The 15,147-nt window shown below is 35.8% G+C and overlaps 2 protein-coding genes across 3 annotated transcripts; one reads left to right on the top strand and one right to left on the bottom strand.

Annotated features, from left to right (window-relative positions):
- Window positions 1–810: 810 nt before the first annotated feature.
- On the bottom strand, window positions 811–2,875 carry LOC132143979 (protein dpy-30 homolog). Its single transcript, XM_059554653.1, has 5 exons — window positions 2,774–2,875; window positions 2,438–2,478; window positions 2,273–2,320; window positions 1,976–2,127; window positions 811–1,041 (listed from the first exon to the last, which is right to left on the bottom strand). The coding sequence occupies exons 1-5, from the start codon at window positions 2,781–2,783 to the stop codon at window positions 969–971; spliced, it is 324 nt and encodes a 107-aa protein (XP_059410636.1). The 5' UTR covers window positions 2,784–2,875; the 3' UTR covers window positions 811–968.
- Window positions 2,876–3,490: 615 nt separating this feature from the next.
- On the top strand, window positions 3,491–14,594 carry LOC132143983 (spastin-like). 2 transcript variants are annotated; one of them, XM_059554657.1, is made up of 17 exons: window positions 3,491–3,963; window positions 5,884–5,967; window positions 6,329–6,412; window positions 7,253–7,333; window positions 7,400–7,536; window positions 7,634–7,755; window positions 8,599–8,692; window positions 8,911–8,985; window positions 9,061–9,132; window positions 11,753–11,828; window positions 11,912–12,003; window positions 12,107–12,186; window positions 12,264–12,306; window positions 13,002–13,081; window positions 13,173–13,243; window positions 13,349–13,389; window positions 13,938–14,594. In XM_059554657.1, the coding sequence occupies exons 1-17, from the start codon at window positions 3,645–3,647 to the stop codon at window positions 14,061–14,063; spliced, it is 1,677 nt and encodes a 558-aa protein (XP_059410640.1). In that variant the 5' UTR covers window positions 3,491–3,644; the 3' UTR covers window positions 14,064–14,594. The 2 variants fall into 2 exon arrangements, with proteins under 2 accessions (XP_059410640.1, XP_059410641.1); XM_059554658.1 differs by lacking the exon at window positions 7,253–7,333 and having other exon boundaries at window positions 3,492–3,963.
- Window positions 14,595–15,147: the final 553 nt, after the last annotated feature.

Raw genomic sequence — 15,147 nt, 5'->3', positions numbered from 1 at the left:
GCTGACAATGTCACAGCCACTGTCAAATTTTAAACAAGTACACTGGGAACGTATATCTAGGATTTCTTCTAGACCCATATCAGGTATGCCAGCTCTTAGAAGTTGTTGGTGCCTTGCTTTACTGTTTTTCTGTGCCATCGAAATTGCAACCGAGAACTAGTGCACTGGAGGTGCAACACACAACAGAAGCTGAATTATTTTACTCTAGTTTACAGAGTTTCAGGTCAATTACAATGTATTCATGTTGTTTTTCCACAGCATTTCCAGTTTAACATCATATTCAATGTAAAAAAAAAAAAAGGCATTTATAATCTTAGTATGAATTTTCTCAAACTAATTGAAAATGTATTGGTTGTATATACTGCAGAGAGTCATGCTCTTGGCTTTATAAATGTGTTCCTTTTTATCAGCTGTTACCTGAACGGAAACAAACCATTGCTATCTCACGTTTTTATATTGCTTTATAAATATAGAGACCTTTCATGGACACGGTGATTACGGCTGCTTGAGAAACAGATGTGCTTTGAGCAGTTTAGGAATATTTTGCATATGCTGAGTGCGTTTAATCTTTATACTTAAAGAAATTATATTTACTACAGATCATTTTGATATGTTCACAGTTAAAATTAATTGTTTTCCTCTCTTGATTTTGTTTGTTATTGTCGTGCACAATGCCTGGTGTCGTGTAATAATAAAATATCAAGCAAATAATTGGGATGAAGGATTGTTCCTGAGCTGGATTTTTGTACATGCCAAGCCAATTTAGTATTAATTACCAAATAAAGAAAATCCACACCAGTGAAACATACGGCTGCTTGAACATTTTATTAGAGCTTAAAAAACTACATTAATGTTGGCAAACAAACAGTTTGAAGAGTGACCATTACATTTAAATTCACACAAAAAAAACAAAACAAAAAAATACACAAAACAAAAAATCTGTAGTCCTAAGTCTTCCACTGCAGTCTTTAATTTCGTTCCTCAAACTGGGACTTGTTCTTCAGTAAGAATGCTGCTAAAAACTCTATGGGATTTGGAGGCCTGAAGGAAGATGGATAGTGGAATTAGATACATAAACTTAATTGATACAAGGAGGAAATTTCATTTTGATCAGACAAAAGGAATTAATTAAAGGAAACACTTGAAAGAATAGTTCACTCAAAAATGAAAATTTGCAAAAATGTATTCCCCGTCAGGGCATCCAAGATGTAGAAGAGTTTATTTATCAGAACAGATTTGGAGAAAGGTAGCATTACTTGCTCACCAAAGGATCATCTGCAGTGAATGGGTGCCGTCAGAACGAGAGTCCAAACAGCTGATTAAAAACATCACAATAATCCACACCACTCCATTCCATCAATTAACATTTTGTGAAATGAAGAGCTGCATGTTTTTTTAGAAACAAATACTTCATTAAAATATTTTTAAGGTAAAATACGAGTCTCTATCCATTATATTTCTTTCTCCACTGAAAAAGTCATTGTATCTGAATGCTCAGATTAAGCACCATTTATAAGTGAAAAGAGTCCAAATCTGCTTTAACAAATAAATTGGTGGATTTTGATGTGAAATAGAATAGGGGATGGACTTTGTATTGGAGGAAGTGTCATTATGGATTATGGAATTCTATTTTGGCCATAAACTATGAAACACACAGCTTTTCACTTCACAAGATGTTAACTGATAGACTGGAGTGGTGTGGATTATTGTGATGTTTTTATCAGCTGTTTGGACTCTCATTCTGACGGCACCCATTCACTGCAGAGCATCCATAGGTGAACAAGTGATGTAATGCTGAATCTGTTCTGATGAAGAAACAAACTCATCTACATCTTGAATGACCCGAGGGTGAATACATTTTCATTTCTAGGTGAACCATTAATTTAAAGTAATCATAATCCAAAGAAATATAATGTTCATGTAGATTTGTGTTTGGAGAGAACTTTGCAAGAAGTCTGTGTGCACTAATGCAGACCTTTCCTTGGCCAGAACTGACAAGCCCTGCAGGAGAATAGGAACCACGGTCTGATCCAAGTACGCTCGTGTAGGAAGGGTCTGCAGCGTCTGAGGGTCCACCTTCTGTTTGGGGACCTTTTCAGCGGTCGTTTTCTCATTCTCCACTATTCTCTACAGAAACACACAGACACACATAGAATATGTTAATGCTTCATTCATGTTGCAGCCAATTCTTTTTCTAATCCAGTCTTTAAGACATTATACATTTAAATACAAATTCCCAAAGTTGAAGAACAAAGTAGTACTGATGTTGTACCTGGATGTTTTCAGTGAGGCCATATTCTGCATGAGGATTTTCTGGGACCTACAATAAACAAGAAACACAATGACAACAACTGAACGAGACAAACTGACAAAGTCAGTGCTTTCTTGTATTAAATACACAGTCTTGCTTTAAATTTAATATTGCAATGCTACTCACAGGAGTGTGTCCCTCCATGCTCTGCTCAGCATCAGGGTGTTCTGGAAGGATCGAAATTAAACTATTAAGCCACATTAACAAGTTTAAGAACTCATACGCCGCAGTATTTTACATACGAGTCGCGCATCTGTGCATGTAAAGTCACATAGTGTAGTGAATGGCGGGATTCAATGGGCCACTGCAGAAAGGCTCAACGCTCGCAATAATGCACACAATCAGCGATATAAATCTTCCTACCGTATGTTAACACTGGCTTTGTCTAAAACTGCAGCAAATATAATCACTGCACAATTAATAAGTACAAAATTAACCACAAAGCTCAGAAACAGCACTTACCGTCCGCCATAGTTTGTTGTCGGTTTCTACGCCGTTGACGTTGCGCATGCGTAAAGCATGTGCTTGAATGACGCAAGAGTAGGTTCTAAAAAGGGCGGGACCTTGTGACCCAGAAATACCATGTGATTGGTCAAACTGGTCAATATATATATATATATATATATATATATATATATATATATATATATATATATATATATTTTACTATTTACAGTGTATTTATGTTGTGTTTCTCAGTAGTATTATTAAGATGTAAAGCATTATCCAATTCCAAACTGGAGAGATTTTAATTGCATGTCCTAAATAAAAATAAAACTTTGATGCCAACCGCAGTTAAACATTAAAAAGAAAACTTTTTTTTCGCGTAATGCTGTGGTTAGAAGTTGTTTGTTGTTTTTATCAGCTAAAGAATGTTGCAAAGATGAAGTCATTCTTAACATTAAGAGACGTGAAGTCTGTAATACATGCTTTTATCTCATCTTACTTCTGTATTTTTGTTATATACTTAAATTTTTTTCAGCACTTTGGCCAACAGTTGTGGTTTTTAAATGTGTTCTATAAATAAATAATATATAAATAATAAATATAAAATATAAATTTAATATAATAAATAGAAAATAAATAAAATGTATATAAATAAAAATATACAAATAATAAATATAAAATAAATAAACAATCAATATAAATGTGATCTATAAATAAATATGACTGACTGACGTCATTGTTGTGAGACCATTTTCACCAAACACAGCAGTGACTTCCGCGATCGATGCTGGCAAAAACAAACCGGAGAACCGACGTAGACGAGAAATAAAACTCTTCCTCGTCAAACCCGCGGCTAGTTATGGTATGGAGTGTCCGACTAGGGTGAATGAATTCTGGGGACAGCGCGAGACAGATAGGACCAGCGCGCGCAGGAGGACGCACCTGCGGACAGGTGTCTGACGGAATCGGCCAAAGTCCGCTACACCGCCTGCGCTCGTTCATCCGAACCCTCCGCAGGCTCCCGGTGTTGCTGATAAGAGCTCTCCTCCTGCTCCTCCTGGGTCTGATCCGTCCGATCCGCCGAGCCATGGCGACCAGGGCCAAAGACCGCGGCTCCGAGGAAACCGGAGAGCGGATACGAAACCACCACAAACAAGCCTTCGAGTTCATCTCTCTGGCTCTGCAGATCGATGAGGACCAGAAGGGTATCTGACTGTAACATTACTGCTGTTATGTGTCTGAAATATATTTAAATATCTGAGAGAGAGAGAAAGAGAGAGAGAGAGAGAGAAAAAAACTTTTTATATAACAACTAATTTGGTGTGTGTGTGTGTGTGTGTGTGTGTGTGTGTGTGTGTGTATATATATATATATATATATATATATATATATATATATATATATATATATATATATATATATACACACACACACACACACACATATATACACACACACACATATATACACACACACACACACATATATACACACACACATATATATATACACACACACACACACGCACACATACATATATATATATATATATATATATATATATATATATATATATACAGTACAGACCAAAAGTTTGGACACACCTTCTCATTCAAAGAGTTTTCTTTATTTTCATGACTATGAAAATTGTAGAGTCACACTGAAGGCATCAAAACTATGAATTAACACATGTGGAATTATATACATAACAAAAAAGTGTGAAACAACTGAAAATATGTCATATTCTAGGTTCTTCAAAGTAGCCACCGTTTGCTTTGAATACTGCTTTGCACACTCTTGGCATTCTCTTGATGAGCTTCAAGAGGTAGTCGCCTGAAATGGTTTTCACTTCACAGGTGTGCCCTGTCAGGTTTAATAAGTGTGATTTCTTGCCTTATAAATGGGGTTGGGACCATCAGTTGTGTTGTGCAGAAGTCAGAAGGCTCTCTTTTGTCTTATTGTTTATGTAAACAGGAAATATTTCTCTGCACCATTCCAGAAAAGCAAATCGTCTTACACCTACACATGCTAGATTTTGTGTTTGCTTTTGCTTTCACTTCATCTGTCCAGGAGCGGGCCCAGTTGTTGGCATTTCACTAGTCATATGTGAACTTGTGCTCAGAAGATATGAATATCCAGTGCAGATGTCAATAACTAGAAATAATTTGTAATGTAATTATACACTCAGTTGAAAAGTTTCTTTCTGAAAGATATTCATTATTTTATTCAGCAAGGATGCATTAAAACTTATCGTAACTCTTGTATTGCTTCAAAAAAATAAATAATGTTTTAAATTTTCTATTAAGATAATATTAAAAAAGTTAAATGTTTCCACAAAAATGTGAAGTGGAGCTGTTTTCAACAGTGATGATTATAAGAAATGTTTTTTGAGCAGTAAATCAGCATATGATAATGATTTCTGAAGAATCATGTGACACTGAAGACTGGAGGAATGATGCTGGAAATTCAGCTTTACATCACAGGAATAAAATTAGTTTTCAAAATATTTTCAAATAGAAAAAGACTTATTGTAAAGTCTATTAATATTTCAAAATAAAGTTAACATTTGTATAACATTTTACATTAAACAAATTATAAACTTTAGTTTATATATTCAGTTTTTTTTTTAAAATTATTTTATGTATGTATAACGGATATTATTATTTTATTTTTAAATGTGATTTAAAAAAAAGATTGTGACCTAGATTTGTTCCACTCGTCATGTGGTCATGTTGTTTGTCTCTCTGTAGTCTCACGGAGAGATGCTGACAGCATCAGTCAAAACAAAGAACAAACTCTGTTCAATAGGTTCATTGGCTGGTTCTCAATCCCATCATGCCTAGGGCCATATGTTTGGACCTGCTTGACATTTATCACATACTGATTTATTTCCAATTTAAATCTCATGTTGCACTGACAACATAATTCTGACCATAAAATGTTGTGTTCGTTTTACTTTGAGACCCAGGTGTGTTGGTTTAGGCTTGCAGTTAGGGCTGGACGAATAATCAAAACCGAAATTCAGAACCTCTAACCGACGTCATTTTCCCATGTTGGTTATTTCGTTTTTTTTAATCCTGTTAATACTTCCCCCTTAAAAGCATATTCTGCGTGTGATGTTGTAGGTGATAAGGAGCAGGCGGTGCAGTGGTACAGAAAAGGCATCGCTGAGCTGGAGAGAGGCATCCGTATCCAGGTCACTGGAGCTGGTGAGATGATCGAGTCGTATTGATTTCTGCTAGTGTGTAAATAAACTATGTGAGGTGTTTTAATTACACTAGCTTTTATTTTTAATTTCAAGACAGAACGCAATCTTTATTATGCTTCAAATACATTTAATAAAATATCATGGTTTAAACTATTTAAACAGTGATTGCAAGAAAATTGCAACATTGATTGTAAAAAAACAAAGTCTGGATGCATTGTGAGCCCGGTTTGACCCTATTTTCTTTCTTAATGTACATTCTGGACTTAAAGTACACTTAAAGATCAATCAATTCCCAAGTCCCACCCTGCAGTTTATTTTCTTCTGGAGACATTTGAGAGAAAGTCTTCATCTGGCTCTTTTAGGGGAAAAGGCAGACAGGGCCAGAAAGCTTCAGGACAAAATGACCAGCAACCTGCAAATGGCCAAAGACCGGCTGGAGCTTCTGGGTAAGCAGATGCAGTGAGGGCATGAGGATGTGCTGCTGATTCATGAGCTCTTCTGAGAGATGAGGTCATCTGTTGTGTTTGCACGCTCTCCTGAGAGGGACGTTCTCCGCACTCTTCTGTGAAAGCCTGCCTTTGCTTCTGTGTGATTGTTAAAGGATGCACGTCAGTTGTATGCTTGATCATATAAAGGTGAAGTGTTGTTTCATGCTGGAGACAAATGGCTTGAAATTAGAGCTCACTTATAGTTGCCTCTACACATTGAAAGAGAAGATTATTAAGCATTTTAAAAAGACACTTCACTTATTGACTCAACCATTGTAACACACACACACTTTTCTTATTTCTCTTTTTAACAAAAATAACTTTCTGTATTTTTCTGCTTTTGTTCTTGCATGAATCTGTCAAGAAAGTGATCAAGAACATGTCCAGGTCACCACAAAATCAAAAGAAAAATATTTAAAGTTAATACAAAGAAAATAATGATTTTTTTTTTTGTTTTTTTTTTTGTGAACTATGTGACATATTTATGAAATTTTCCCTGTCATTAACTTTAAATTATGTAAACAATACTTTTTTTTTTTTGCAGTAATGAAAGTAAAATGTGTGTAATTGTCCCAATAATAATAAATACAAATGATAACAATTTAAAAAATGCAATTATAGACTTTTAGAAAGAAGTTTACTTTATTTTCTTTTTTGTATGTTGAGGTGAAATGTAACGTGGACATGTTTTGCAGCCTCTTACAGCTTCTGTTCTGCTTTGTGTTTTTTCTGGAGTTTTTAGTTTCCCCTTAAATGTCTCTCTTTCCTCTGTCTGTTTCCTTTTCTGCAATCACAAAGGCAAACTGCTTCCAATGTCCCCATCAGAGGGCTGCTCTGGTCACACAGGCCTGTCTTTCTCCAATGGGAGCCTGTGTCCAGGTGGGTGTTTGCTTTGGATTCTGGGAGATCTGATGTTTCTGTGTATGTAAGAGCATATGTTTGCAGTTGCAGGCAGTGGAGCAGTTTCAAAAAAAAAGGACATTCAATCCCCTGTGCGACCCAAAAACCCACCTAAATCTGCCCTGCGCCCCACACCTTCAACCGGTCACAGCGGCAGGACCGGCCCTCAGAGCAACCTGAAGGTTCGTCAGACATCAGACCGTTTAGCTGCGTGCCACCTTTAAATGCTGTCTCAATAGGTTTTGTGGCTGAACTTTGTTGTCGTGTTTTGTTTTGTAGGGGCCCCCGACAAGAGCCGGCAACACTGCCACTGCAACACCTCAGAGGAAAAGAGACATGAAGAACTTTAAAAATGTGGACAGCAAACTGGCCAACCTCATCCTTAATGAGATCATAGACAGGTAACATTAGTGCTGTTAAAAATAAACACATCAGATATAAATATTTAATTAAATATATTTGCACCAGGTCATCTTTTGTATGTTAACTGTTCATAAAAAGATTGCATGGAAAAATTAATATGCATGTGTTTTTTTTTTTGTTAAAATAATGCATATATATACATACATATATACATACATATATATGTATGTATGTATGTATGTATGTATGTATGTGTGTATATATATATATATATATATATATATATATATATATATATATATTATATATATATACACACTATTTGTACAGAACATATCAAAAGTTTGGAATTATGAATTTTAATGTTCTTTAAAAGACTCTTCTGCTCACCAAGACTGCATTTATTTGAAAATACAGTAAAAGCAGTAATATTGTGAATTTATTCCAAATCGAAATAACTGTTTTCTATTTTAAAATATTATAAAATGTAATTTATTCCTGCGCTGCAAAGCTGAATTTTCAGCATCATTACTCCAGTCTTCAGTGTCACATGATCCTTCAGAAAAGTTAATTCTGTTTTTATTTACCGTTCAAGAAACATTTATTATTATCGTGAATGTTAAAAACGGTTTGATGAAGGTTATTTGATGAACAGAACATAAAAAAATAACAGCATTTACTCTACACATCCACACTACTATTCGGCAGATTGGCGTATCACGGTTTCCACTTAAATATTAAGCAGGAAAAACACAAAAAATTGTTGAGAATAATAATACATGTTTCTTGTGCAGAAAAAAAACAAACAAACAAAAAAAATATATAATATAAGGGAATTTTCACATTGAGGCTGATGATTTCTGTGGTTGTGTTTGTTTCAGCGGTGCTGTGGTGCAGTTCGATGACATAGCAGGGCAGGAATTGGCAAAACAGGCACTGCAGGAAATCGTTATCCTGCCTGCTCTACGTCCAGAGGTTTGTCTCCACGTCTGTAAACATCTGTATCATCTCAGGTTGTGTTCCCTAAGAATCTTAGGCCACTAGTCTCAGGGTAGTGAAATCATCCCTAGACATGATCTATTTACATTCTACAATATTGGTACTCTGTACTGCTAATATTATAGAACAGATTGTATTTTTACATTCACAATTAACTTCTGTGTTTATAATGATATTTCTGTTGATCTCCTCAGCTGTTTACTGGTCTCAGGGCTCCTGCTAGAGGGCTTCTGCTCTTTGGCCCACCTGGAAATGGGAAGACTATGCTGGTAAAACACAAAAAAGGCTCTTTATTTTTACACCATAAGAGCAGAACTGTATTTGATATTTCCACTTCCTCACAGGCTAAAGCAGTTGCAAAGGAATCTAATGCTACGTTTTTCAACATCAGTGCTGCCACTCTCACCTCCAAATATGTGAGTATTCATGAAACCATTACTAATGAACTATTACTTCTTCCTCCTTGACCATGGGGGTCAATGACAGGGAGAGGGAGTAGAAGGATTTAAATGAAAATACCAAAATATGATACAGTTACTGGTGTGGTCCTGAACACCAGTTCGACCAACTTTCTGATCTCTAGGACGAAGTCTATAGTGCAACCAAAAATACACTTTTAATCACTTTTATTTCAGTAGCTATTAACTTCTGACAGTATGAACATTTTTGACACATTTGGTAGCGATCAGTAACAGCATTCCCACATTGTGCTCAGGTAAGCTGTCTGAGAAGTTTGAAGACTTGTAACAAAATACTAATAAGCTTTGAAAATATAAAAAATTCTTGTCATCACATTTAGATAATTTGGCATTTTTTGTAACTTTTCTTTTGAAGGAAGAATATAAAAAACACTCTTTTCGCTGTTACTTAAGACTGATCTTTAAACTGAGCTGCATAGAAATGGCCAAACACATTTTTGATATTCACTACCGTTACCAAGAAAATTACATTTCCAAAATCAACTAGATCTGTGTTCACTTTTCCTGTTGGTATGCTATAAACTCTTTTACATATTGCCACAAAAACCTTAAAAATATCGTAAAAAACATTCTTTAGTTTAAGTGGATTCTAAAAAATAAATAAGTCCAATTTTGTACAAATTTGGCTCAACTGATCATTAGACCAAGCTGCGCAGAAATGACCAGAACAATTTTGATATTCACTTTCTTAACTGAGAAACATTGTTGTACCATCTTATCTTAGCATGCTGTTCTTAAGCTATTTTTTTCAAAAATGGCTGGTGATCATCAGGCAAACTTCGGTTCCATTAAGGATTAAGTTAGTTTATCGTGCTAACTAATGCTTTTGTGTGTTTGTTCTCACACTGAAAGCTCTCCTGGGCATCAGGGCTATTGTGTGATCAGCGAGCAGCCGCTCCGAATGGAACGTTGTGTGTAAACACTGTCTTTCACACATCAGCATTTCATTTTTAGCATGCAAAATCTCTCCCCTGCATCAGAAAGAGCATGTGGCTTCTACGTGATGCTCCGTGTTACACAGCAGGGTTCCCCAACCGGATGGTTGTGTGTTCGAATCCTGAGTGCTGCGTCTTGTACTGTTTTTTTTCTATCATGCTAAATGTGCTGTATTATTTTTTTGTGCTGTTCCCTGAGTTTCAGTGTTTGCTGAATATTATTTTTAATAATAAATACAACTGTTCACTGGTGTCTAAATATATTTTCCTAATCATATTACAGTTGATGGCATTTATAAAGGCAATAAGCTACTCATAACCCATGCATTACACTCGCTTTTATTCTGTCTTAAAGGGGTCATCGGATGCTCCGGGCACTTCTACAAGTTGTTTGAACTGAAATGTGTGTTGGCAGTGTGTGTGATGATAAAAATCTACCCAATCTCATTAAATCATTTCCCCTTTCTCAAATCGAGCTGATCTCAAATGCCTGTCTGTGTGACGTCATAGACAAAGGCTGCGTTCCAGTTATGGCTGTCAATTTGTTTTCCCCCAAATTTCAAATATTTGTCAAATTTAACATAAAATCCACATTCCAATTTAAGGTGTGCATTAAGGAGGCAGCCTTATCAGTGGCACACTTGATGCGATGACGATGTGTCATTGCATTTTAATGCCTTTGTTAGCCTATCTAGTTGAAGGCACTAGATGTGGAATTAAGTTTTTCAGCCATTTTGACAGCACTAGTTCCAGTTCACTTTTTTTTTAGGCCCTTAACTAGCTAACTTACCTCCATCTCGTTTACTGGGATGTACGTCATTAATTACGTTGCATGAGTGCTCACTTCTGGCGGAACCCTTGCAATGGGCTGAACTGGAGCGTCCTAAAGCCCTTGATCACTTACAGTCCGCTATGGTTTATTGTTTACATTTTTCCCATTACGAATTTGTTTGCTGCAGCATTCTATTTGAATATAGGTATGCTTGGGCTGTTAAAAATGTAAAAAAAATTTTTTTATATATTATAGAGTTGTTTGGGGTTGGGATAAATTAAAAGCGATCTGCGATGACGTCACAATCGTGTTGATTTGTGGTCTATGGAATGGCCTGAAGTGAGCATATGAAGCAGACTCTCCCTCGGTCAAAATCGTCCATATAAACTTCCCTCGTCCACCTGACGAAGTGGAAAGCACTTAAAAATGGCAGCAGGGATTTCCCATATGGGAAGTGCGTAGGAAAGAAGCAAGTATAAGGGTTTTTTAATAAATCATTGCAAATCGCCTTTCATAATAATGTGCTAATTAGCAAGTTTCATGATGAATGTGGCTGAAGCAAACAGTCCCTCAGAGAGCGGCTGGGAAGAAAGGGGCGGGGTCAGCAGAGCTCATTAACATTTAAAGGAAAATGCTACAAAACGGCTTGCTCTGAAAAGAGCTGTTTTTAACAGGGTTAGAAAAAAGGGGTGTTGTTTTACACTACCATTGAGAAATGTTAACCAAACTATGTTACAGACTTTTCATTAAGACCCTAAAGAATCATATCAACTTGTGGAAAATGGGCATCCGATGACCCCATCAAGACACACTCATTCATGTTGTGGTGTGTGTGTGTGTGTGTGTTTAGGTGGGAGAGGGCGAGAAACTGGTTCGGGCTTTGTTTGCAGTTGCTAGGGAACTGCAGCCGTCAATCATCTTCATCGGTGAGAACTGTCACTCGGACTCATTCATGTTTCAGAAGTGGTGTGTTTCTGTAAATGCATCATTAATGTTGAATTTAATGCAGATGAGATTGACAGTCTGCTGTGTGAGAGGAGAGAGGGCGAGCATGACGCCACCAGAAGACTCAAAACAGAGTTCCTCATCGAGTTTGATGGAGTAAGTGTGTGAACTCTATCTGAAAATGTATCATGCCTGATCACAGGTGACTGACGCACCTGGTGTGTGTGTGTGTGTGTGTGTGTGTGTGTGTGTGTTGTAGGTGCAGTCAGGGGGAGATGAGCGAGTGTTAGTGATGGGAGCCACTAACAGGCCTCAGGAGCTTGATGAGGCAGTTCTTAGGTACCGTTGACCTGCAGTCGCACACTTACTTTCAAACACTTCATAGTTACATGCTCAATGTGTTTTTTTCCTCACAGGCGGTTCGCTAAACGCATTTATGTGGCTTTACCTACAGAGGAGGTACTGTGTTCAATCCAAGGATCTGCAGATGTTATCGGTTCTCTTTTAAATCCTGACTGTGACTGTGAATTTGAATTCAAGAAATATTTGCCATGATGGGCATCATATTTTGCCATGGTTCATATTATGGGTGGTACTTTATTAAAATATGTACACACATGCACTTCCATTCAAAAGTTTAGTATCGGTTTAGTAAAGTTTATCATAAAATGACAATGCAAATTATTCCTGTGATGTAAAAAAAAAAAAAAGGGCTGAATTTTTCAGCATTTTCTTGAATCGGATGTTCAAGAGAACAGCATATATGTGAAATGGAAATCTTTGGAAACATTATAAATGTCTTTAAATATCAATTTATTGCATGTTTGGTGAAAAAAAAAAAAGTATTAATTTATCCAAAAAGATTTAATAAAATACTGACCAGTGACCCAGACTTTTGAAAGGTAGTTGTAATAATTCTATTTTATTTTTTTTACTCATTGATTATTAGTATTATATATTAATATTGGTATTAATAATTAATACATTGGTATTTTTCTGTAAATTTATGACTAGTTGACCAAAAGATTAAATGTTTTATAACACAGTCTTTTGAATTTCATTTTATCCCTACCTCCTTAAATTCAGCTGTATCTTATTCATTACTCATATTGGTTTTCCAATTAATTAGCAATGTGTGTGTGTGTGTGTTTCAGACTCGTCTGAAGCTGCTCAAGAACCTCCTCCGCAAACACAGAACCACTTTATCTCAGAAAGAGCTGAGTCAGTTAGCCAGGTCAAACACAGCTCCATATTTCTGAAGGATATGCAAATGAGACTAATGACTATCAGTGCTGGGGAAATTAATTTGTCCGGTGTGTTTTCAGGATGACGGAGGGTTACTCTGGCAGTGATCTGACCTCACTGGCTAAAGACGCTGCTCTTGGTCCTATACGAGGTACAATCATACTTCATGCAGATATTTTATTAAAGTATACCAAGACATTTGGTTTAGAGGTGGACTTTGTGCTGGATTATTGTGTCCTGTTCTTTCTCCACACAGAGCTTAGGCCTGAACAAGTGAGGAACATGCCAGCCGATGAGGTAGAGTATATTAAGCAGTGTTATATTAACATCATTTAGATACCTGTTTTATAAGCTTGTTTTTTTTTTTTTTTTTTTATAAATCAGTTTTTTTTTGTCATGTTTATTGTAGTTTTCGTTATCTTAGTACAAGTTAAACTAAATGAAAATGAGAAGATATGAGATTATATGGGGTTTATATATATATTATTTTATTGTATTTCACCTTTTCACTTAACATTTTATAGTGTGTTTAATTTTTAGTTAACTAAAACACTGATATTAAATCTGTTCTTAAAGGGAAAGTTAACCAAAAACAACAACAACAACAAAAAAAAACTTTTTTTTTTTTTTAAGCCAGAAACATAAATAAGAGCAAGCTCATAATTCATATTCATTCCTATTTTTCTATATAACAGCAAATGGTTTTTATACAAAAATTGGATTAGAAATGTGAAAAAACTTCAAGATGTAACCGATTTAAACAGTGTTCTATTTCAAATACTATTTTAAATTCAAACAGTTTTTAAACACACCATGCGGCTTGTTCTTGTCTTTCTTCTGTTCAGATGAGGGACATCCGTTTCTCTGATTTTGAAGATTCGCTCAAGAAGATAAAGCGGAGCGTCAGTCCTCAAACGCTGGATCAGTACGTCCGCTGGAACAGCCAGTACGGAGACACAACAGCCTTATGACACTTTTTTTTTTTTTACTAAAAACGTGGAATAAAAAAAAAGGAATTTGTATAATTTTGTCTTTTCTACGACTGCGCTTTTGCCTCTGATCTGGAGACGGAGTCGTTTGGAGCTCAGGCTGAGATTTGCTTTGAATTACACCAGAGCTCAAGACCATGTGGATTTCTACGAAACCAAGGAACATTTTCCTTTGATTCTTCCTCTTGATTGGTGTGTGAATGATAAAGCACTTGGCGTCTGTGGTGTTCTAGATGCATTTGTTCCTCTCTTATTTTGTTTTTGATTCATGTATCCAGATAAATCGAATCCTCAGTGGTGGTGTGATGTGCTCAATCAAACAGCACGTAGGGATGCTGTTGATAAATGAACGATTTATGATTAGAAACAGTTCAGACTGCATGTGTATTTGGATTGACCAGCACTCCTTATGTGTTTTTTATTTGCAGGCACTAGGGGGCATCAGTTGAGACTGTATGTGAATGTCTTCCTAAATGTGTTCTGCTGGAACTAAAGTCATGATATTGCTCCATGTTCAAATGTTTTGCAAGTCTGCTGTGTCTTTAATAATGTTGAATTTTAAAAGGTTTGCAATGAGTATTTGGGAAACGGTTTGATATATGTACATGTACAAACAGTGTAAATTATTTCTGAAGTGAGCCACGGTGCGGAAATTTGATTAATTTGCAAAGTGCACATAAAAAAAAAATTAACATTTAAAATGATCATTTATAATAAAAACTAAATATTTTTAGAATATGATTTAAGAATGTCAAACTTGCAATGAGCCACTGTGCGACAATTTATTTCATGAGTAAAGTGCATGTTTAAAAAATGAAAACTAAAATTCTAATTTAAATAAAAAATCTATATTATTTGGTTACACTTTATATGACCGCATCCTTGTTACACTGTAAGTACTGATAATTAACTGCATGTACTTTTATGGTTAGGATTAGCAGGAGGGTTTGGTTTAGGGTTATATGTAATAATGCATTTATTGTTAGTGAAAGTAACATTTAGGAAATATGTGTAACAAGGACACTGTAAAATAAAAGTGTTACCTAATATTTATGATATAGGTGAT

This window comes from Carassius carassius, chromosome 7 (genome assembly GCF_963082965.1).
Source record: "Carassius carassius chromosome 7, fCarCar2.1, whole genome shotgun sequence".
Lineage (NCBI taxonomy): Eukaryota > Metazoa > Chordata > Actinopteri > Cypriniformes > Cyprinidae > Carassius > Carassius carassius.
Note: the sequence above shows the minus strand (reverse complement) of the source record. Positions and strands in the feature narration are given on the sequence as shown.